Source organism: Pelophylax lessonae (genome assembly GCF_965119305.1).
Source record: "Pelophylax lessonae genome assembly, chromosome: 12".
In the NCBI taxonomy this organism is placed as follows: Eukaryota; Metazoa; Chordata; class Amphibia; order Anura; family Ranidae; genus Pelophylax; species Pelophylax lessonae.
The window spans coordinates 27499983-27522947 of record NC_138779.1 but is presented as its reverse complement, the minus strand read 5'-3'; the positions used below and the strand labels follow the sequence as shown (position 1 = coordinate 27522947).

The window sequence follows — 22965 nt, the reverse complement described above, 5'->3', positions numbered from 1 at the left end:
GGGACATACATAAAAATAGCAGGTAGACTCAAAATCAGTTTACTGCAGCAGATCATGCAGTGATTACAGTTAGTTGCCAGAGGTTACAGTCTATCCTTACTGCTCACAGACTGGTTGCTAGAGGTTACAATACATCATTTCTGCTTGCCAATTGGTTGCTAAAGGTTACTGCACATTATTGCTGCTCACTGATTGGTTGCTAGAGATTACAGCAGATCACTACTGTCCACTGATTATTGATTGCTACAGCTAATTGCACAATATTACCACTGACTGAGCAGTGGAGCAATCCCAAATAATTGCGCAAGTAAAGCAGCACATTAATACACCTACTACAGGAGAGGGTCAGAGATTGCAAACGTACTACAGGAGAGCCTCAGAGACTGCAGACATACTACAGAAGATGGTCAGAGACTGCAGACATACTACAGGAGACAGTCAGGGACTGCAGATATGGTACAAGCGACGGTCAGAGACTGCGGACATGGTACAGGAGAGGGTCAGAGGCTGCGGACATGGTACAGGAGAGGGTCAGAGACGGCGGACATGGTACAGGAGAGGATCAGAGGCTGCGGACATGGTACAGGAGGGGGGGTAAGAGGCTGCTGACATGGTACAGGAGGGGGGTCAGAGGCTGCGGACATGGTACAGGAGGGGGGTCAGAGGCTGCGGACATGGTACAGGAGGGGGGTCAGAGGCTGCGGACATGGTACAGGAGATGGTCAGAGGCTGCGGACATGGTACAGGAGATGGTCAGAGACTGCAGACATGATACAGAAGATGGTCAGAGAAGATGGTCAGAGACTGCAGACATAGTACAGGAGATGGCCAGAGACTGCAGACATGGTAGAGGAGATGGTCAGAGATTGCAGACATGGTTGATTCAAGAGATGGTCAGGGACTGAGTTTACAGCTGAACCCGGTGTAAAAGTGTAAAGTATCGCAGGGCTGCTCCACTCTATTTAAACCAGCTGTGCAGGATCAAGTCAGTAAAAGTGACAGAAGACAGCAGCACATCCAATTTCCAAAATAAAAATTGTCTTACAAACAGTTAACTGCTCAAGATTAGTGGAGTTCAGTAAACAGGTAATGGGTTTGTGAAGCTTCTAACCCGAACCAACAGTAAATCCTCCAAAAATAAAATAAAAAACCCATGCAGCACACACAGAGCTCAAACTAGCTGAATGGAAGCTGAAATGGTTAACAGCCATGTGTTCCTGGTGTTGCTGCAGCGTCTTCTTCTTATCAGTGTATCAGGCAATGTACAGCTCAGGGAGATAAAACCATAAGCAGTGAGGGGAGAGGAGGCTGATCGATAACCTGCACAATGCCTGAATACACAGATATCTGGAACACACTGCAGCCCACCAGCATTCCATGTGACATTGCAGCCCACCAGCATTCCATGTGACATTGCAGCCCCCCAGCATTCCATGTGACATTGCAGCCCCCCAGCATTACATGTGACATTGCTCTAACTGTAGCCATACCTTCTTGTTCTTGCATCTATCTCCTTGGTGCTCCCAGTCAAATGTAGCGGACTGGAGAGGGGCGGGGGAGAAGTGTGATACTGCCTGCTGACTGGCTGTGGATGGAAGGGAGGAGGGGCTCCACATCTAGCCCGCCCATCCCCGACATCGGAGCTCCGATCTGACAGCTCTGCTCTCTCACTGACAATGTGCTGGACGCTGGTCACACTGAATGTAGAGCTAGACTGTCAGTACACTGCCCCTGAATCCGGGGACATGCAGGGAGGTTCTGAAGGAGCAGCGCCCTGTCACTTGTGCTTCTGTGCTACAAGTGACAGAAAATAGCGGTGATAGTGGACCTGCTTTGGGCCCCTCAATAAAGATTGGGCCCTGGGCAGTTGCCCCGGTTTGCCCCTTGGTAAAGACGGCCCTGGGTCCAGGGGGGGGAGGGGGTATGGTGCGGTCTGTCTGCCGCCCCCGGCCCATGGTGCACCAGCCGCCACTGCTTACAATGATATCTGAAAATCGGTGGGATGTATACGAGGCAGCAAATGAACATGTTGTCCCTGAGGTTAATGTCTCGATAACAGAAAAAATGGGCATCCCAAGTTGTTCTATAGCCACAGACCGGTCAGGGTGCCCATGCTGACCCGTGTCCACAGCCAAAGGCACCTACAATGGGCACACAAGCATAAGGGCTGGACCACGGAGCATTGGAAGAAGGTGGCCTGGTCTGATGAATCCCAATTTCTTTTACATCATGTTGATGGCCCGATGCGTGTTCATCATTTATCTGGGGAAGGCATGGCAGCAGGATGCAGTATAAGAAGGAAAGCCGGCAGAGGCAGTGTGATGCTTTGGGCAATGTTTACAAACAAGAAAAATTGGCCCGCGGGACTTTGTGTGAGGTGTGCTTGGAGGCTGGAGAGGAATTAAGTACACAATTAGTAAAAGCAATAATTTGTTTTATTGCAAAGTATGCACAGGTTGTAAAAATACAAATACAAAACATGTGCTCCGTGGCACATGACGTAGCTCAAAGGCTATAGTTACAATATTGTACAACACAGGCAAATTGAATAATATATTGAAAAACATCTTGATGTAACCACTTAATTACAGATAAGACATAAATAATGTGCTGAGTTGACATAACGGAGGGTATAGAAAAGCCGCCTTGAGAAAAGTGGATGCAAGGAGAAAGTAGTGCGGACAAGATAGTGAGAACAAGGCAGCTGACCTACCATTTGGACCCGAGACTAGGAGCACAGTTGGGACCCTAGCGTCATGCAGCGGGTGTGCAGAGATCAATCAGACTAGCAGCGTCTGTGATCTCGTGGAGGAGAGGAGCGCTGGGGGTGGACCTCTCCGACCCGTAGATGTGTAGGCATGCACACAGCGCGGTGACGTCAGTGACAACACTGACGCACCACGCTGGGGGTGCGGCATGACGCCGATGTACAGGTGGACCCGCTCCTCCCATGGAAGGGGAGGAGCGGGGACAGCAAGGGAGACGGAGCCTCCCAATTCGTACATCGCAGCTCCCGGGACTAGAACTAGCAACATCCAGCACACAGGGAATCAACATAAAGCAAGGACATTGGATGTAATAACCGTAACAGAGTAAATCTCAATAGATGGTTGCATATGGCATATAAGGGAAATAGTTTAGATAAACCTATAAGAAAATGGAGGGGCACCAAGATGTGATTGTCCAGCCAGAGAGGGAGCCAGTGAAGTATCAGTTAAGTAAAACTGCTTTTTTGCAGCCCCCTAGACCTCAATGAGCATTTAACCTTTGCAGGGCAGGGACAGCCATGCTTCAGGGGAGAATTTTTTCTTTCTGTAGAGTTCAGCTTTAATTTGTGTGTGTGCACTTTATTTATCAAGCGGATTAAAATTCTGTTTAAAAGACCAGCAAAGTCTAAATTTATAAGTTTTCCAAGGAAAACACTCTAACGAGCAAAACTATGAGAGTCCATTAAAGAATAGTTTGATAGACCCTGATTCCTGGGCTAAAGATACATCAGAGAGTTCCTCATAAAATGAAATGGTTAGTCCAGTAAAAACTTCAAAAACTGCCTTGTCCACAAAAAATTAAATTTGATGTATTACTAACTGTATGGCCAGGAACTGGCTTCCACTGACTGCCAAATATATATTGACAGCAGATGCAGAAAGCACAAGCATCGGAAACCTGATCCTGTGATAATGCATTCTTAATGTACATTACAGACATTCTTGGTGTAGTATCAGCACCTGAACAGCTGCCTGCATAGCGCAGCTATAGACATATAGTACCAACAGCTATTGCAGAATTAGAAACAGCTGACCTACTAAATGGCAGAGTCTAGGAAACACTCTGCCCTACAAAAAATAAAATAAAAAAAAGGAGTATAGCAAGTTGTAAAATGATTACCAATGCCCAGACCAGCCGACTATATCTCTCTTCCATTCTGCATTGGGGGAGCCAAAGGGAGGAAGGGCTGTGATGGGTGACAGACAGTTCTTTCTTCAGCCACTTATAATATGGCTAGCTATAACACATGCCTAACCCTTCTGTGACTTAAATAGACCGTTCATTTGAGACACAAGTCATATAATTGCTGAAACTGAAACGTAACTGAAAATCTCATGTCTTTTAGGGCCCCTTTGTGGTATTAACACTACAGCCTTCCTGGTTTTAATTGGGGATGCGACCTGTGGTACCAAATACTGATGCAATTTAATACTGTGGCCCAACCATAAATAGAATTGTTCTTCAAGGAAGCCTCTCAACCAGGGTGCTGTGAAACCCTAGGGTTCATCAAGAGGTTGCTAGGGGGTCCGTGAACAGTGAGCAATTTCTGCCGCTCAGATAAGTTTCCACTGACACCAATGATATTTTAGCCATCTTTAAGATGGGGGATTCTGCTTGCTTACCACACATGTGAGGAGCATGCTTCCCACTTGCCATCAAGCTAACGTACCGTGAACTGAAAATATGATAATTATTATCAAGGGTTCCCTGAGACCATAAAGCTATTTTAAAGGTCCCCTCCATGTTAAAAATGTTGGGAGAAGCTGCTGTAAGGGAACCAGATCAGACTTCGATGCACCAAGCACTTTAAAACAGCAGCATGACAGGGGTCTCTGTGTCAGGAGTTTGTATGAAGTGACACAAAGGGGCCCAAATCAAACATTGGATTTCAATTTTTTCAGTGCATGGCATTCATATTACCTCTTTTCTTTGACAAAAGGAGTGGATATGAAAAATAACTCCTGCCCCCCAAAAAATTATAACCTATATAGGGAAGAAAATGTATATATTGACTCACCTGTGATGTTGAAGTTGTACCCAATCTTTCCAGCTCTAACACATAGCCTATTGCATTGACCAAGTTACCTATTGACTGTGTCCTGTTAAACAGAAAACCAGAAATTAACTCCTTTTCTGATTTTTTTTTATCACCTGTGCTATGCTTATTGAATGGGATTCCACTGCCTTTCTTTCATGCTGATAATCTACATTTATTTTAGAATATGATAAGGCTACAACTGTCTTAGAAATATTTTAAAAGATAGAGCCACACATCTGTTCATTCATTAATGCACCAACATCCCTATAAAGTGTATAAAAGGACCAAATATGAAGTATCATGGGACTTTTAAGGTGCGTTTATTTACTTCATTGAGATAATGAGTGACATACCATCGAGTAGAATTGTCTTGGCTAGTGACATGATGTGAAAATGGGGTGTATATATATATATATATATATATATATATATATATATATACACACACACACATCTATATATTACAGTATGTTGGTACCCAAAAGAGATTTTGAGCCCAAAGTAATTTGAAACAAATGCAATTAACTCTTTGACAACGGTTTCTTTGGATCAGTTGATAGGCTACTCTTGGTTTGTCTGTTTTGTGATTTACTGACTGCCAAAAAAACAATCTGGTAAGCCCCCACTTTCCACACATTGTGGGGGTCTGCGTGGTGGTCGAATTGCTGAAAAGCTTTGGGATTCACAATCTTTCATTCCTTCTATTAAACATAGAGAAGATTTTTCAATCACTGTTTGGTTCTTCAGTGGGACTTTTTCTCAGTTCATATGCATACATTTATATTTGATTATTTTTGATTTTATTTATTTTTGCAGTATACTGTATGTTGAATACATGTAAGTAGTGTCTTATGTGATTTTTATATGTGCTGCATTGTATTTTTTCCAATTTACACATACCATGTATTAGGGTATTGTGCCAGCTGCTTTTTAATCCCACAAATTTGGGGCCCTAGCACGGTTTTTCTTCTGATTACAGAATAGGGATACTTGGCTAAGGCCGTGTTTTGTATATTACACAATACATGCAGAAAACTTTATATAAAGACAAGAGCAAATGCCTTTTTAATTTGTCAGTGTCTAACTGATGATCTGAATTAACGAGTTCTTTCCCTCTTCTCTCTCCCCTTTACTGTATTTTCGTGTGTTGTGTGGCCCTGTTGCCAACCCCATTGCTGTTCCTAAACTTTTACCCACACTTGTGTTTTCCCTTTATTGTATTCTTACTCATTTTGTTGTTTCTGACATGACCCTTTTGTATTCTCGTGTATTCCTTTTTTTGCTGCTGTTGTGTTTGTTATGTTTGTCTTTTTCTTGGTTTCCCCGGTGTTGTATGTCTTGCTTGCCTTCTCTGCCTGCTCCTTTAATTGGTGTACATGTGCCCCCTTTTTACTTTCCTGGTGACACTCTGCAGTTGGTTTCTGCTCGCCTGTATGTGTTGAGGTTCCTTCTGGGACAGAGGCCGTGCGAGGACAGAATATGACCTTATTGTGCATCTCCTGCATGCAAAGAGAGGAGGTCTACGCCATTACCAATGTTGAATGGTACTATGAACCCACAAATGGGATTGGAAACAAGTCACTTGTATGTATTTTGTATTCTTTATACACTTTTGTCATTTTGACCTGTTTATTTGAGATATTTGAAGCAATATCTCCCATTTTCTTGGTTGTTAAAAGGCTTTTCAGAACTGGACTTGGCTGTGATGTTGCATAGAGGTGTAAATGCTAAGCTCTTTAAAGTAGTTTTATATGGAGTTGTGGGTAGGAACATTGTTGCAATCCAGTATCTATTAAAATATAGCCATTATTTCATGAAGAACATTACAGAGATACATTAGGCTGGTTTTAAAATGTGAAGGAAAAGTGTTGCTCACTCCAACCGAATTCAGGGCCTGTGTTAACAGGCTTTCATTTGTCAGAACTGCTTCTTTCCCAATGCAAGTCAATGGGAATGCAAAAGCAACTTGAAACAGGTTGATGCAGGTGGGAAGGAGGTCAGGTGCAGGTCACCTTTCAATGATCTGTGAATGATCTCAGAAGCTTTTCAAACTGATCTCAAAAGCAAGCAGAATGTGCATGAAAGCAAGACACCCCTGCCAATCCACATTTTTTTTTTAATGCAGACTAGAAATCGAAACCTAGTATCACATTGGTACAGCACTTTCCCTTTCTCAGCTTTCCATACATTAGCCTTCATTGCTAGATCAGGTGTTTAGTAAAAGTTAATATTTTACTCTTAGCAATTGTCATATTTTAAAGCTCGATTCACACTAGCCCAACTCCAAAATCATGTGACTTTCAGTGCAACTTTGGAGTCCAACTTTAATACAACTTTGATGTGACTTTTCACACTCTGTGGCATTGAAGTTGTATTAAAGAGGAATCCTCTGACACTTTTACCTATAGGTAAGCCTATGATAAGGCTTACCTATAGGTACTGTAAATATCTCCTAAACATGTACCGTTTAGGAGATACTTACCTTACATGCAGCCAGTGACGTCACTGGTGCATGCGCTCTGAAGGAACGGCCGCTGGTGCCGTTCCTTCAGAGGCCCATGCCGTGACCGTCGGCTCCCGCGCGCGTGCGCGGGAGTGATGTCACCGTGGCTCCGGCCAATCAGATGGCCGGATGCCGGGATCCCGGAAGACGGGTGACTGGACATGTCGCCCGTCAGAGGTAAGCGGGTGGCACGGCGGGGGCTCGTTCTGAAGTATTTCATAATGAGCTAGTATGCGATGCATACTAGCTCATTATGTGTTTCTCTTGCAGGTTGAAAAAAAATAATAAAAATGTGGGGTTTACAACCTCTTTAAAGTAGTGCAGGAACCCTTTCTAAAGTCAGACAGACTTGTGTAGTATCAGATACGCAAGACGGCTCTCATAGGGAAACATTGAACCTCACATGTCATCCGACTTGGGGTATCACAAGTCTGATCCCATGTTGCAGCAGTGTGAACTTAACAAGCAATGCCAAATAATCTCTAAACTATCTCTTTAGCTCTTTTTTTTTCCTTTCTTAGAAATTCTCCTAGTTTGAAGGAAACAAAACTAAGCAGATGACAATTGTATTTGTTGAAAAAAAATAAACATACTGAAGAATGTGGTGTTGAAATTAAATAAATGAGGAATTCAAGTGGTTGCAAAGGCACGCGTTTTTTTTTACCTTCATGCATTTTATGCATGAATGTAAAAACCTTCTGTGTGCAGAAGCCCCCCCCCCCCCCGCCCCCCCGCGCCAATACTTACCTGAGTCCCCTCTCGATCCAGCAATGTCCATGAGAGCCTTGCCTCTCTGGGGACTCGTACTCCTGATTGGCTTTTGGCGGCAGCCATTGGCTCCTGCTGCTGTCAATCACAGCCAGTGAGCCAATCAGGAGACAGAGGGAGCGGGGCCGAGCCGTGGTCCATGTGTGAATGGACACACAGAGCTGGTGGGTCGCAAGCGCGCCTGCTTGGGTGCCCCAACAGCAAGCTGCTTGCTGTGGGGGGCACCTGGCAGGAGGGAGGAGCACCAGTGTGGGACCCAAGTAGAGGAGGATCCGGGCTGCTCTGTGCAAAACCATTACACAGGGCAGGTAGGTATAACATGTTTGTTATTTAAAAAAACAAAAAAAAAACAAGCCATAAATATCACTTTAACGTGTAAAATATTTGTCGTAATACAAATACAAGCAATGGCCTATGTGGTGTATATGTTTATGAATATTGCTGTTAATACTCAAGTCTTGCCTCTCCCTAGATCTATGAATACGTTGCTGGAAAGCACAATAAGCCTAAAAGCCCGTTTGAACGTCGCCTCCAATGGAACGGGAGCAAGGATCTGCAGGACGTCTCCCTCATATTACATAATGTGACCATCAAAGATTCTGGGAAGTTTGTCTGTCAGGTGAACCGTACACTGCAATATGAGGCTCACCAGCACTCCGTGCAGACCAGCTTAGAAATCAGCCTCATTGTCACCGAAGTAGGTAGGAGATACATGATATCTTTGTACATTGGTATTGCCATGAAGGTGCCCTAACTCCAACTCTACCTCACTTTGAGGAACCCTGCATAGTACCAGGGTCATTTGAGGAACCCTGCATAGTACCAGGGTCATTTGAGGAACCCTGCATAGTACCAGGATCATTTGAGGAACCCTGCATAGTACCAGGGTCATTTGAGGAACCATGCATAGTACCAGGATCATTTGAGGAACCCTGCATAGTACCAGGATCATTTGAGGAACCCTACATACTACCAGGGTCATTTGAGGAACCTTGTATAGTACCAGGATCATTTGAGGAACCATGTATAGTACCAGGATCATTTGAGGAACCATGTATAGTACCAGGATCATTTGAGGAACCTTGTATAGTACCAGGATCATTTGAGGAACCATGTATAGTACCAGGGTCATTTGAGGAACCATGTATAGTACCAGGATCATTTGAGGAACCTTGTATAGTACCAGGATCATTTGAGGAACCATGTATAGTACCAGGGTCATTTGAGGAACCCTGCATAGTACCAGGGTCATTTGAGGAACCCTGCATAGTACCAGGGTCATTTGAGGAACCCTGCATAGTACCAGGGTCATTTGAGGAACCTTGTATAGTACCAGGATCATTTGAGGAACCATGTATAGTACCAGGATCATTTGAGGAACCATGTATAGTACCAGGATCATTTGAGGAACCATGTATAGTACCAGGGTCATTTGAGGAACCCTGCATAGTACCAGGGTCATTTGAGGAACCTTGTATAGTACCAGGATCATTTGAGGAACCCTGCATAGTACCAGGATCATTTGAGGAACCCTGCATAGTACCAGGGTCATTTGAGGAACCTTGTATAGTACCAGGATCATTTGAGGAACCCTGCATAGTACCAGGGTCATTTGAGGAACCATGTATAGTACCAGGATCATTTGAGGAACCCTGCATAGTACCAGGGTCATTTGAGGAACCCTGCATAGTACCAGGTTCATTTGAGGAACCCTGCATAGTACCAGGTTCATTTGAGGAACCTTGTATAGTACCAGGATCATTTGAGGAACCCTGCATAGTACCAGGGTCATTTGAGGAACCATGTATAGTACCAGGATCATTTGAGGAACCCTGCATAGTACCAGGATCATTTGAGGAACCCTGCATAGTACCAGGATCATTTGAGGAACCCTGCATAGTACCAGGGTCATTTGAGGAACCCTGCATAGTACCAAGATCATTTGAGGAACCCTGCATAGTACCAGGGTCATTTTTACCTTAAGGTCAGGGCTTGACAAATCCCAGGCGCCAGGTCTGCTGCCCAAATGCTTTCATATACCCCGCGCACCCCCCTGCTATGTTCTACAGGCCCGGTATTAGCAGGTGCTGTCAGGGAGAGGGGAGGGCGGACACATGTCTGCTCTTCACACCTTGTTGCGGACCCCAAAGTGATGTGTATGACATCACTTCCGGGTTCCCTGCTGACAGTTTCCCTACCCATCAAGGCCGGGAAAGAATGTAATGCAGCGCGATGTGCATTGCATTACATTTAGTGGAGCACAGGAGAGACATGAGGGCTCTTTTAGAACCTGGATGTCTCACTAAAGAGAACCTGTCACCAACAAGTCATTATATAGGGGACTTTGTGTCCCCTATGTGATGTAAAGAAAAAGTTAAGTAAAAAAAAATATATATTTCTCTTACGTCCTCCAACAGTCGCCGCCCTCTTCATATTTGTCACAATGGGGTATTAGACTTTGCTCCGAAGGAGTAGCTAGGCAACAGAATATGTCAATATAAAAGTTTTAACACATCCCACCCCCAGGTGGTGGTCCCCTCAGTCAATACCCTCCCACTTCCTGCATCCATACTCCAGTTTCAATGTCTAGCTTGTCAGGAGTAGCTGGATGTCTCTATGCTGGGGCATTTGTCTCAGCCTTTTCTCTATTCTTTTTTGATTTTGTTTGAGTTTTTTCTCTCTGTTTGCTTAGCTGTTCATTTTGTCAGCGTTAGTTGTTCTTCTGATGAAGAGGATTCGTGCGGGCTGGGACTCGGGCTGATCCCCCTGATCGCAGGTTGTGGGTCAGTGGTTTTCCCGGCCTGCCATCGAGCGTTCAGCCAGGTATCGCTCCTGGCACAGTGAACGACCCATCCCTGTCCGGTGCAGGGATGCTTGGTGAGGTGGCTACCTCACTGGACGCTGTGCGGTTTCTTAACCCCGGTTTCGTGCGTCCTGGATGCGACTCTCCCTGCCTCATGTGCTGCGGTTTGTTCGCCTGTGCGGGTCCCCCGCGTCATTAGAAGGTAAGTGTACTTATGTGGGGACCTGTCTGTCGGGGGGGGTGTCAGTCTGGGACTGTGTAACCTGCCTCTGTTCACACTATTTGGCTCCCTGTCATTCTGCCTGCACGCTGTGGGCTGCAGGAGGGGGGGCTGTGTGGCACTGTGTGTCTGCCTGTTAATGTGTGAAGCGCTGTGTGCTGTGGGGCATGCTTTTGGTCATGTTGGGGGCACTGTACAGCGGTCGCTGCGGCGACCTGCCATGTTGCTTTTTACATGGGTGATGTTGTTACATCGCAGAGCGGGGGAGCGGCGTTTTCGGCGCCAAGCGCCGCCATTTTGCCTGCATCGCCCCGGCCGCATGTTTTCAATGCGGGCGGCCATTTTCTTGTAGCCTCTCATAGGCTTTACAAGAGCGCCCTGATTGCATCACTTCCTCTTTCCTGATGTGCACCGATCGAAGCAGCAGCTACCACAGGGGTCCCCTCAGGTTTTGCCTTTTCTATCTGCCTGTATCCATTGCCTGTGTTTCTGTGCTATCCCTGTGGGGGTCTCATTAGGCTTGTGTGTGTGGCGGTGGGCTGCGCTCTCCGCGCTTGTTAAGGGGGCTGTTAACCCTTTCTTGTCAGCATAAGTTTTGTGGGGCAATGGATTCTCAGGAGGGCAAATTTCCTGCCACATTGGTGGGTAGCCAGGGGACTGCTGTTTCTCCCCCAGGGGGGGATTTGGCTGTGATTGTGGCTAATCTTGCTGCCCAGGTGCAAATGCTGGTGGCTGCTCAATCCACAAAAAGGTCCAGAGTTTCAATTTCCTCTGGTTCAGAGGGTGATGGTGAGGGGGCTGATATGGCCGGGGTCTCCTTGTCGGGGTCCCGTTCCTCCCTGGATCTTGTGGGGTCCGAGGTGGAGGCTGAGGTTGAAGGGGTGGATAATTCTCCCCCTGGCTCGTCTGAAGAGCTTGCACTCATGGATGACTTGGTTGCTTCCATCAAGCAAACGCTGCGCTTGCAAGATGAACCGTGTCCGCCGGCTGCTTTGGCAGCTTATGGGACAAAGAGAAGGTGCAAAACATCGCAGGTTTTTCCCTGCACTGATGATTTTCAGAGCGCCGTTAAGGAACAATGGCGTAATATTCGCAAACCTTTTGCGGTACCCAGTAGGTTTAAACTGCGTTATCCTTTCACGCCCGCTACTGACGAGCGTTGGGGTGTACCGCCTCCTGTGGATCACGGGATCGCGGTTCTGAATAAGTCCACTGCGATTCCTGCTGAGGATACCCCGGTTTTCCGGGATGCCACAGACAAGAGGCTGGAGTCTCTTGCCCGTCATACCTATTCTATTATGGGTTCTATGCTGAAAGCTCTGTTTGCTTCCCTTATGGCGGCCCAGGCGGTCGCTAGTTGGACGCAGGTGCTTAGACGCGTTTTGGTGGCTGACTCAGCCCCGCAGGCGACATTGGACATGGTGGATCAAATCCATCAGGGTGTCATGTATTTGTGCGATGCGGACTTGGATATGGTCCCATTGGCCGCACGTGTACACGGTGTGGCGGTGTTGTCTCGCCGTTTGGTTTGGTTGAAGTGTTGGTCGGTGGACCAATCTTCTCGCAAGACTTTAGCCAATCTCCCTTATGACGGTTCTCGTCTGTTTGGCGAATCCTTGAAAACTCTGATTAAGGGGATCACTGGGGGTAAGAGCACGCTCTTGCCCCAATCCCAGAAGGCTAAGTCGGCTCCTGGTAAGAAGCATGCTTCCTTTCGGCCCTCTCAGGGGTCCTTTCGTGCCTTTCGGCCGCACTTTAAGGACAAACCGTTCAAAGGTCAGGGCTCTCAAAAGAAGCCGTGGACAGGTAAGCAGAAGTCCGGCCAATCCGGATCCGCTGCCCACAACAGTGCGGCCTGAAGGGGCGCCCTCACCCGGTTCTGGGGTGGGGGGACGCTTGCTCGGTTTTCTACAACCTTGGCTGGCCCGTGTTCGGGACAGGTGGGTTCAGGAAATCGTTCGATCTGGTTACAAGACCAAGTTTCTCTTTCGGCCGGAGAGCAGATTTTTTCCCTCAAATCTTCAACTGTCTCTGGAGCGTTTGCGGGATCTGCACCTAGCGGTGCGGGACCTGAGAGCTCAGGGAGTGGTGGTCCCGGTGCCTCATCGGGACAGATTTCGGGGGTTCTATTCAAATCTGTTCACTGTGCCCAGGAAGGGGGGCAAGGTTCGTCCAATTCTGGACTTGAAGTCTCTAAACCGCTTTGTGCGGGTTCGCAAGTTCCGCATGGAATCTCTGCGGTCGGTGGTGGCTGCCCTGGTTCCGGGGGAATTCATGGCCTCCATCGATCTGAAGGATGCGTACCTACACATCCCCATTTTCGAGGGTCACCAGAAGTACCTTCGATTCGCCATTGCGTAGGATCACTACCAATTCGTGGCGTTACCTTTTGGCCTCGCTTCGGCTCCGCGGGTTTTCACCAAGGTGCTTGCGCCACTGCTGGCCTTGTTAAGGGCCCAGGGCATCTCTGTCCTGGGGTATCTGGACGACATTCTGGTTCGATCTGCGACCAGCCAGGGTCTGGAGAGGGATCTGTCCGTCACGGTGCAGACTCTGCAGGAGTTTTGTTGGACGATAAATTATCCAAAATCGACACTGTGCCCGGCGGTTCGTCTTCCCTATTTGGGAATGATCCTGGACTCGGTCCAAGCGAAGGTCTTCCTACCGGACGACAAAATCAAGGTTCTTCAGGGAGAAGTCCAGTCCCTCAGGGACGTTCCGTGCTCATCCCTGCGGAAGTGCATGCGGTGTCTGGGTCTGATGGTCTCGGCTTTCGAGGCAATTCCCTTTGCCCAGTTTCACACGAGGGGTCTCCAAGCGGAGATTCTGTCCAGGTGGGACGGGCGTCCGCAGTCTCTGGATGTCCAGATTTCGTTGAGCCATCGCACCAGAAGGGATCTTCTGTGGTGGCTCCAGTCCCCGGCGGTGTCGGGGGGAAAGTCTTTTCGTCCTCTTTCATGGACGGTGATCACTACGGATGCCAGCCTGTCGGGCTGGGGTGGTGTTCTGGGCGTTCTGTCTGCCCAGGGGACTTGGTCGGAGGAGGAATCCTCCCTTCCGATCAACATTCTGGAGTTGCGTGCGATAAATCTCTGCCTTCACCGCTGGACGGACAGGCTGCGCGGCTGTCCGGTTCGTGTGCAGACGGACAATGCCACGGCGGTGGCTTACGTCAATCACCAAGGGGGCACCAGGAGTGCCCGAGCGGCTCGGGAAGTGGCCGACATTCTTTCTTGGGCCGAGACTCACGTCCCGGCGATATCGGCGGTACACATTCCGGGGGTGGAGAACTGGCAGGCGGATTATCTGAGTCGCCAGACCCTGGATCAGGGGGAATGGTCTCTCCACCCGGCTGTCTTCCAGATGTTGTGCGCGAAGTGGGGTCTTCCGGAAGTGGACCTGTTCGCGTCTCGTCTGAACAACAAGGTGAAAAGGTTCGTGGCAAGGACGCGCGATCCTCGGGCAGACGCGTCCGACGCGTTGGTAGCCCCGTGGCACCAGTATCGGCTGCTGTATGGTTTTCCGCCGATTCAATTGCTGCCCAGGTTTCTTCGCAGGTTGAACTCGGAACCACACACGGTGATTCTTGTGGCACCGGACTGGCCTCGCCGGTCCTGGTATGCGGATCTCGTGTCCCTGGCGGTCGACGCTCCTTGGCGTCTGCCTCTTCGGGAAGATCTCTTGTCTCAAGGGCCGATATTCCATCCTGCTTTACAGTCGCTGGCTTTGACGGCCTGGCTGTTGAAACCGAGGTCCTGAAGGATAGGGGTCTCTCTCCGGAGGTTATTCACACTTTGATTAACGCGAGGAAGTCTTCCTCGGGGAAGGTCTATCACCGTACTTGGAAGGCCTATTTTGCCTGGTGTGAGTCCAGGGGGTTTTCACCTCGCACATACTCTGTGTCTGCGCTGGCCGTTCTCCTTCAACGTCCTGTGGCGTTTAACTCTTTGGTTAGTACCTTTGTTCAAGGGGTGCGACATCTGGTCCCTCCTAGGAGGGCACCTTTACCTCCTTGGGACTTGAATCTTGTGCTGTCCGTGTTACAACATGCTCCTTTTGAACAGATCAGGCAGATCTCGTTGTCCATGTTGTCCAAAAAAGTTGCTTTTTTGGTGGCGATCACTTCGGCTCGTAGGGTTTCGGAGCTGGCGGCTTTGTCCTGCAAGTCTCCGTACTTGGTCCTTCATCTAGATAAGGTGGTCTTGCGGCCCAACCCTTCTTTTCTTCCGAAGAGAGTTTCAGATTTTCACATCAATGAGGACATTGTCCTGCCTTCGCTCTGCGCGAAGCCCAAACATCCGAAGGAGGTGGAGCTGCATTCCTTGGATGTTGTTCGGGCGATTAGGGTTTACCTGAAATCAACTGAATCTTTCCGCAAGTCGGATTCCTTGTTTGTCCTTCCTGAGGGACCTCGGAAGGGCTTGGCTGCGTCGGCCTCTACCATTGCCAAATGGATCAGACAGACTGTGGAACAGGCCTATTCTTTGAGGGGAAAAATTCCCCCTGTGCCTGTGAAGGCGCACTCTACAAGATCTCTGAGTACGTCTTGGGCCTGTCGTCATGGGGCTTCTGTGGCCCAGGTGTGTAAGGCGGCGACTTGGTCGTCCGTTCACACCTTCACAAAATTCTACAGAGTGGATGTTCAGGCATCGGCAGATGCTTCTTTTGGCCGCAAGGTTCTTAGTGCGGCAGTTCCTTAGAGCCTCTTGTATAAGCTTCTTGGCTGTTTGGGATACATGTTGTTATCCCTGGGTTATTTGTTTTCCTGGGATTTTTTGCTCTGTTGAGCAAGTTTTTTCTTCTGTTGCCCAGATGGTTTCCTTCCTTTGGTAAGGTTCCTTTCTCTGCTGTGGAGACGGCGTTGCCTGGGGCGCGGCTGCGTTTCCCACCCCTTATGTTTGCACTGCTTTGGGACGTCCCCATTGTGACGAATATGAAGAGGGCGGCGACTGTCGGAGGACGCAAGAGAAAACGGAATTTTTGTAAAATCTTACCTGTAAAATTCCTTTCTCTGAGTCCTCCGACAGTCGCCGCCCCCGCCCCTCTTTTAGGGTTGATTGTACTCTCTACTGCTATTCCACTGAAACTGGAGTATGGATGCAGGAAGTGGGAGGGTATTGACTGAGGGGACCACCCCCTGGGGGTGGGATGTGTTAAAACTTTTATATTGACATTCTGTTGCCTAGCTACTCCTTCGGAGCAAAGTCTAATACCCCATTGTGACGAATATGAAGAGGGCGGCGACTGTCGGAGGACTCAGAGAAAGGAATTTTACAGGTAAGATTTTACAAAAATTCCGTTATTTTCTTTAATTGTAAAAAATGTAAATTACACCCAAGCACATAAAATCCCCCCCACCCCCACATATGCGCACATATAAGCGTAAATGCACGCGTCAGGAGCCTATGCCTGAAAACATTGCTTGCAATGCACATTGTTACATATCGCCGCACACGCCAGAAAGAGAGCAATAATTCTAGCAGCAGACCTCCTCCATAACGCTAAAATGATGGTCTATTGAAGGGGGGGGGGGGTTTAAAGCTTTGCCTATGGAAAAAATGGATTTTTGTAAAATCTTACCGTAAAATCCTTTTCTCTTAGCTCATTGACAGACGTAGTCCTCGGTGATACACCACCTTCGGGTTATGTTGCCTCCACAGGAGCAGGACTAGACAGGAAATTAAAAAGCTCTGGCCACACCCTAGGGGCAGTCCCAGAGGGTATATCCTCTCTCTCTCTGCCTCAGCAAATCAGTTATGTGAAAAAGCAGTCTTTAGAGATTTTAACCCAACCCAACTCAAAAACAGAGGGGCGGGGACTACGTCTGTCAATGAGCTAAGAGAAAAGGATTTTACGGTAAGATTTTACAAAAATCCATTTTTCTCTAGCGCTCATTGACAGACGTAGTCCTCGGTGATACACCACCTTCGGGACGTCCCAGAGCAGTATCACAAATGAGGGGTGGGAAAATGGAAATCAAATCCCAATCTAGAAGGCCCAACCGGTGCCAACTAGAAGTTTACAATGCTCATCCTTAATGATGAGACTCAACAAAAAAGAGAAAAATTTTTTTTTTTTTTTTTTTTCAAACAGAAAAAAACCCTCGAGGTAGACCACCGGTCTCCTCAAATTGCGGCCTGCAAAACCTTGCGGCCAAAGGAGGCATCCGCCGATGCCGTCACATCAATTTTATAGAATTTTGTAAAGGTATGTACCGACGACCAGGTGGCCGCCTTACATACCTGGACCACTGACGCCTGATGGCGAAAGGCCCAGGAAGTACTGAGCGCTCGAGTGGAGTGCGTCCTAACAGGGAACGGAGGACTCTGAACCTTAATAGAATAAGCCTGTACCACCGTTTGTCTAATCCATTTGGCAATGGTCGCGGCAGATGCAGGCGAACCCTTTCTGGGGCCATCCGTGATCACAAAAAGTGAATCCGTCTTACGGAATGATTCCGTAGCTTTCAGGTATACCCTGATTGTCCGAACCACATCTAAGGAATGCAACGCATGTTCCCGATGATGCTTGGGCTGAGGACACAAGGAAGGTAGTACAATATCTTCATTCAGATGAAAATCTGAAACCACCTTAGGAAGAAAAGATGGCTTAGGATGAAGTACTACCTTATCCCTATGAATCACTAGGTATGGGGACTGGCATGATAATGCAGCCAGTTCTGACACCCTGCGAGCAGAAGTAATAGCCACCAAGAAGGCCACCTTCTGGGATAAAGTAAGCAAGGGAATCTCCCTGATGTTTTCAAAGGGAGGTTTCTGTAGAACCGACAAAACCAAATTAAGATCCCAGGGCGGTAAGGGCGCGCGGACTGGAGGAGCCAGGTGCCGCACCCCCTGGATGAAATTCCGCACCAAGGACTTGGTAGCTAAAGGTTTCTGAAAGAAGATTGCTAATGCTGAAACTTGACCCTTGATGGTGCTCAAGGCTAGCTTCTGCTCAACCCCTAAGGCCAATATTCGACCCCAAAGGCCAATATTCGAGTCACCGAATAGGTACGTGGAGGAAATCCTAAAGATTCGCACCACGCAATATAAGTCTTCCATGTGTGATAATAGACCTTGCTGGAAGTCGCTTTCCTTGCTTTAATAAGGGTAGGAATGACTGAAGTAGACAAACCTCTGTCCTTCAGTACTTGGGTCTCAATGGCCAGGCCATTAAACCCAGCGACTGTAAAGCATGATGGTAAATTGGTCCTTGAGACCACAGACACTCCCTGAGACGAAGTTCCCACGGAACGTCTGCGACTAGCATGTCCAAGTCGGCCAGGCCGGCTTGAGGAGGCCAGCCTAGAATTTCTACGACCACTGGCGATGATAGAATCTGAACCAGGCGTCCCTAGAGGTATCTGGCCCCGACCATCCGAGAAAGTCTGGTCGTTTTCTGTTCCCACACATTTATCAGATACCTGATTGTTATCAGGAAGGGTGATCTTTTCTGGTTGAACCTCAGGGACCGAAGTCACCCGACTAGAGGCTACTTGGCCTATCTGGTCAACCAGATCCGATTCCTGTGAGGTATAGGGAGGTAGTAGGGACTAATTTTAGGAAAAGGTAAAGGAAAAGATCTATTCAGGGAACGGTAACTACCGCTTCCTGTAGTACTTAAATGTTGGAAGGGAAGAATCGCACCGGTAGTAGTGGTTGAAGCTCGATCTAATGTCCTGAATACCGGTGAAAACGTCCCCCCACCCTGAAACCGGGTGGGGGGCGCACCTTCAGGCTGTGTACTCCTTTGCTTCGGGTTTGGCTGGGTTGGTCCTCTGCTTGTCCGACCAGCCCTTCTTGGACCCTCCTGGAGGAGTCTTGCCTTTCCCGCTAGTACCAGCCGGGCGCCCTTTATGGGCGGTAAAGAAAGGTCCTCGCTTGTTGCGAGGTCCCTTAGCTTTAGCAGCCTGTGGCAAAAAAGTGCTCTTGCCCCCAGTGGCATCCTTGATGATTTCATCTAGGTTGGCCCCAAATAGACGATTCCCCTGAAAAGGGAGATTTGTCAAGGTCTTTTTGGAACCTAGGTCAGCTGACCAGCATTTTAACCACAGCACACGTCTGAGGATCACCGCTGACATAGATGCATGCCCTAATAAGGGAGTAGTGTCCAAGGCTGCGTCACAGATAAACTGTAGCCCTTGTATAATCTGTTCCATCAAATCAGATGTCTCCTGGGGAATATCTTTTCCCCTAAGGTCTTGGCGTACCATTTTCGCCCATTCCGTAAGTGTCTGGGAAACTAGACCAATAACAATTACTGGTCTAAATGCTGACCCTATCAGAGAGAAGATGGTGCGGGACTCTGCTTCCATCTTTCGATCCACCGGATCCTTAAAGGACGAAGTGTCCTCCACTGGGATAACCGTGGCTTTATTCAGCCTGGAAATAGGTGGATCCACCACTGGTGGTACCGTCCATTTCTTAATGATGGATTCCTCAAACGGATAGCGTCTAGCAATACGCTTGGAAATAGTAAAGGTACGTTTAGAATGCTCCCATTCTCCTTTAATCTGATTACCGAAACATTTGGGTACAGGAAAAACCTTCACCGTTTTGATGGGCTTATTAGTACCAAAAGGAATCTCTGTTTCAGTTGCCTCTGCCGGTAAAGCCTCAAGTTTTAAGGTTTCCTGCACTGCCACAACTAGTGCGTCCACCAATGCTTCTTCCTGAATTATAGCAGGAGAAGAAGCGTCCTCCTCACTGTCTGAGGGGGCTTTACCTGGGATAACAGCCTTTGCAGAGGAACCTGCAACTGCAGTGACCATCTCTGAATCAGAGTCAGAGGTTTCAGATAGTATAGGGGTAGGCGGGGGTCGCTTCCTTGACCCCCGTCCCTGACAGGCCGCCTCCACCCGAGCCACCATAGACTCCAAAATTGCTGTAAATGACTCTACACTCTGTGCACAGGCGGGTCCCGTGGCCCCCTCGAGGGAAACAGGTGGGGGAATATGTGTGGCAGGGTCCATGATAATTCCAGTCACTTCCTGGATAATATAATTCAAAAATAAAAAATTTTTTTTTTTTTTCAGACCCCCAGCGCCACAAAAAGCCCCTTAGTGTTACCTGCTAGGGATCCCTATCGATCGAGAGAGAGAGAGAGAGATAGACCCCCAGGCTCACCACTTGATGCTCAGAGTTTAACTGCAACAGGTTACAGCGCTGTCTTGACAAACAGGAAGTCTTTTGGCTGGCTGCCCAGGAAGAAAGGAGGCGGCTCCGCCCCTCTGCACGCCTTCCGGCGCCTCCCCTAGCTCCACGAGGTGTTTGGATCACCTCAAACATGGCCGCCCCCATGCTGGAGACACGAGGCTACGCCAAAATGGCGGCTCGTGCGATCCAGCAAAAAAAATGGCGGCGGCCTGTACTGAATAGCGGTGTGCTGCAGGGCACACAACACTCTCTCTGCATGGGGATTTGGCGTGGTTGGCGGTACCGGCCCTGGCGGACCGCATGGCCATTCGGGAGGCCTGCTAATAGCTGGAGATCTGATTAGGAAGGCAGTCTACATGTCCGTGGCTTCTGACTGGTAGGTAGCTTATTCTTATCACCGTAAGATTCCCAGAATGCCACAGATTATAATCTTTTTAACATGTATACAATTAGATTGTTAGCTCCCAAACCAAGCCTCCTGGCTTTTTGCACATAAAATCACACTCAAAGTAGGAGGATCTGTGTCATTTATAGGATAGAGAGGGACTCTATCTTACCATACAGAGAGGGGCCCGCGTTCACCACAAGACCCGTCAGGGGAAAAGGGGGAACATACTACTCACCATACCGGAACCAGGCGGGCACCAACTCCTGACAGTACCCCTCTCCACCGGGGCGGGAGGGCTGTCGACCGATATGGACGCCGTGACTCATGGTCTTTGGCGTTTCAGCGAGACGTTTAACTCGCGGGGTCAGTCCTTTAATGGGACTTTGTCGCGGCCGACCCAGCGCGGAGCTATGGCCTGCACGCGCTCGTAGGCTGAACTGGGGTGACCACCGGATCTCAACATCCAGCCCGTCGCCCAGTTCAGCTTTCTTGCTTGAAGATCTCACAGGAACACTGGAGAAAAAAAGCTGTCTAAAAAATCCTTTAAGAAAAAAATCTTGCCAGTACCTAAGATCCCAGCAAGGTATCTAGGTCCTTACTCCTAACTAGACAGAAAATAACTGATTTGCTGAGGCAGAGAGAGAGAGGATATACCCTCTGGGACTGCCCCTAGGGTGTGGCCAGAGCTTTTTAATTTCCTGTCTAGTCCTGCTCCTGTGGAGGCAACATAACCCGAAGGTGGTGTATCACCGAGGACTACGTCTGTCAATGAGCGCTAGAGAAATATAGGGTATTGAAGTTTGTCGCAATTTCATGGATGCACCCACATTTAAAGTTTGACATGTTGGGTATCTATTTACTCGATGCAACCTCCGCTTTTATATATTGCAAAAATATTGGGTCATTTATTACGTTTTTGTGCCCTAAAAGTAAATTTATTTGTGTTTACTGAAATTTTGCAGTAATGTCCTGTGACATAAAAATCGGAACAACCCCCATTTCATTCTTTAGGGTGTCTGCTTTCAGAAAATATATAATGTTTTGGGGGTTTTATGTAATCTTCAGGCCTAACGAGATTTTTTTTAAACGTGTGCAAAAAACGCAAAAACGGCTTTGGCTGTGAAAGTGTTAAAGAAGTTTATCTTTGGGAACATGTTACATGTTCTACCTGTAAGCTTTGTTTGTTAAAAAAAAAAAAAAAAAACTGGGTCCTAACTTTTTTAACTGGCTCCTAGATTCAAAGCAAATTTGTTGAGCCCTGCTTTAGGTGCTTAAAATATATCAGCTTTTCTACAATGTTAAATGAAAAAAAAAAGTTACCTTTCCATTTACCCCTTCAAGAGAAGAGTAAGTGCCGGTTCACACTAGGTCGCTACGACTTTGGGGGCGACCTGTGAAGTCCCGTGCACCGCGACTTCGGCGCGACTTGCACGGACTTCATATAAGGAATGTCTATGCAAGTCGCTCCAGGTCGCCCCGAAGTAGTACAGGACCCTTTTTCTAAGTCGGAGCGACTTGTGTCGCTCCTATTAGAACGGGTCCTGTAGCACTGCATGGACCGCGACTTGTCAGGCTGACAAGTTGCCTGACAAGTCACGGTAGTGTGAATGGACACTTAAGTAAATCTGCCTGTACAGTTTTGCAACTTTGACATGTGTTATCAAAACTTTACATATCATCGCAACTGCTTGGTGGATCCAGGTTGATTATACCACATTTATTTTTCAGGACAGACTGGGCTTTCATTTGGTGGTAAATGATAATAGATATCTCGTTATTTATTTATTTTTATCAAAGGAAAACTGGCACAAAAAAAAAAAAAAAGAAAATGCATTTTCTATTTATTTGTATACTTACAGTATATATCTGTATGTTTCTTGCTATTACCATAACCTACAACCCAAAAAAAACCAAAATACATTTTCCTGCACCCAACGATAGCATGGATACTGCATACACTCACCGGCCATTATAATTAGGTCAGGGCACGACAAACCCAGGCGCCAAGTCCTGCGAGGTGCGGGAGTCTCCTGCATGCGGGCTGCGACTCCCTGACACCCTCAAGCACCGTGTTCGCATGTGGAGGACTCCTGCACCTCGCAGGAAACTTGGGATATCAGGCGAAAGAACAATGTCTGTCAGCTGTGACAGAACAGAGCTGATGCTTCCTGTGTAGTACCGGCTCTGTCCTGTCACAGGCGGAGTGATATCAAATGCACTCCGCCTGTGAGAGGAGAGATAAAGGAAGCATCGGCTCTGTATGCTTCCTTCTGCACCGTCCTGTCATCTCCGCCAGCGTTTCCCACAGCAGTACCCAC

The 22965-nt window shown here is 47.8% G+C and overlaps 1 protein-coding gene across 1 annotated transcript in view; it reads left to right on the top strand.

The window, feature by feature from the left end:
- The window catches only part of SCN3B (sodium voltage-gated channel beta subunit 3), a 68672-nt gene that overhangs the window by 9974 nt on the left and 35733 nt on the right, over nt 1-22965 (top strand). Inside the window, exons 2-3 of the mRNA XM_082273759.1 lie at nt 6222-6391; nt 8551-8779. Coding sequence (XP_082129885.1) covers nt 6222-6391; nt 8551-8779 — 399 coding nt within the window. The remainder of the gene's footprint in view (nt 1-6221; nt 6392-8550; nt 8780-22965) is intronic.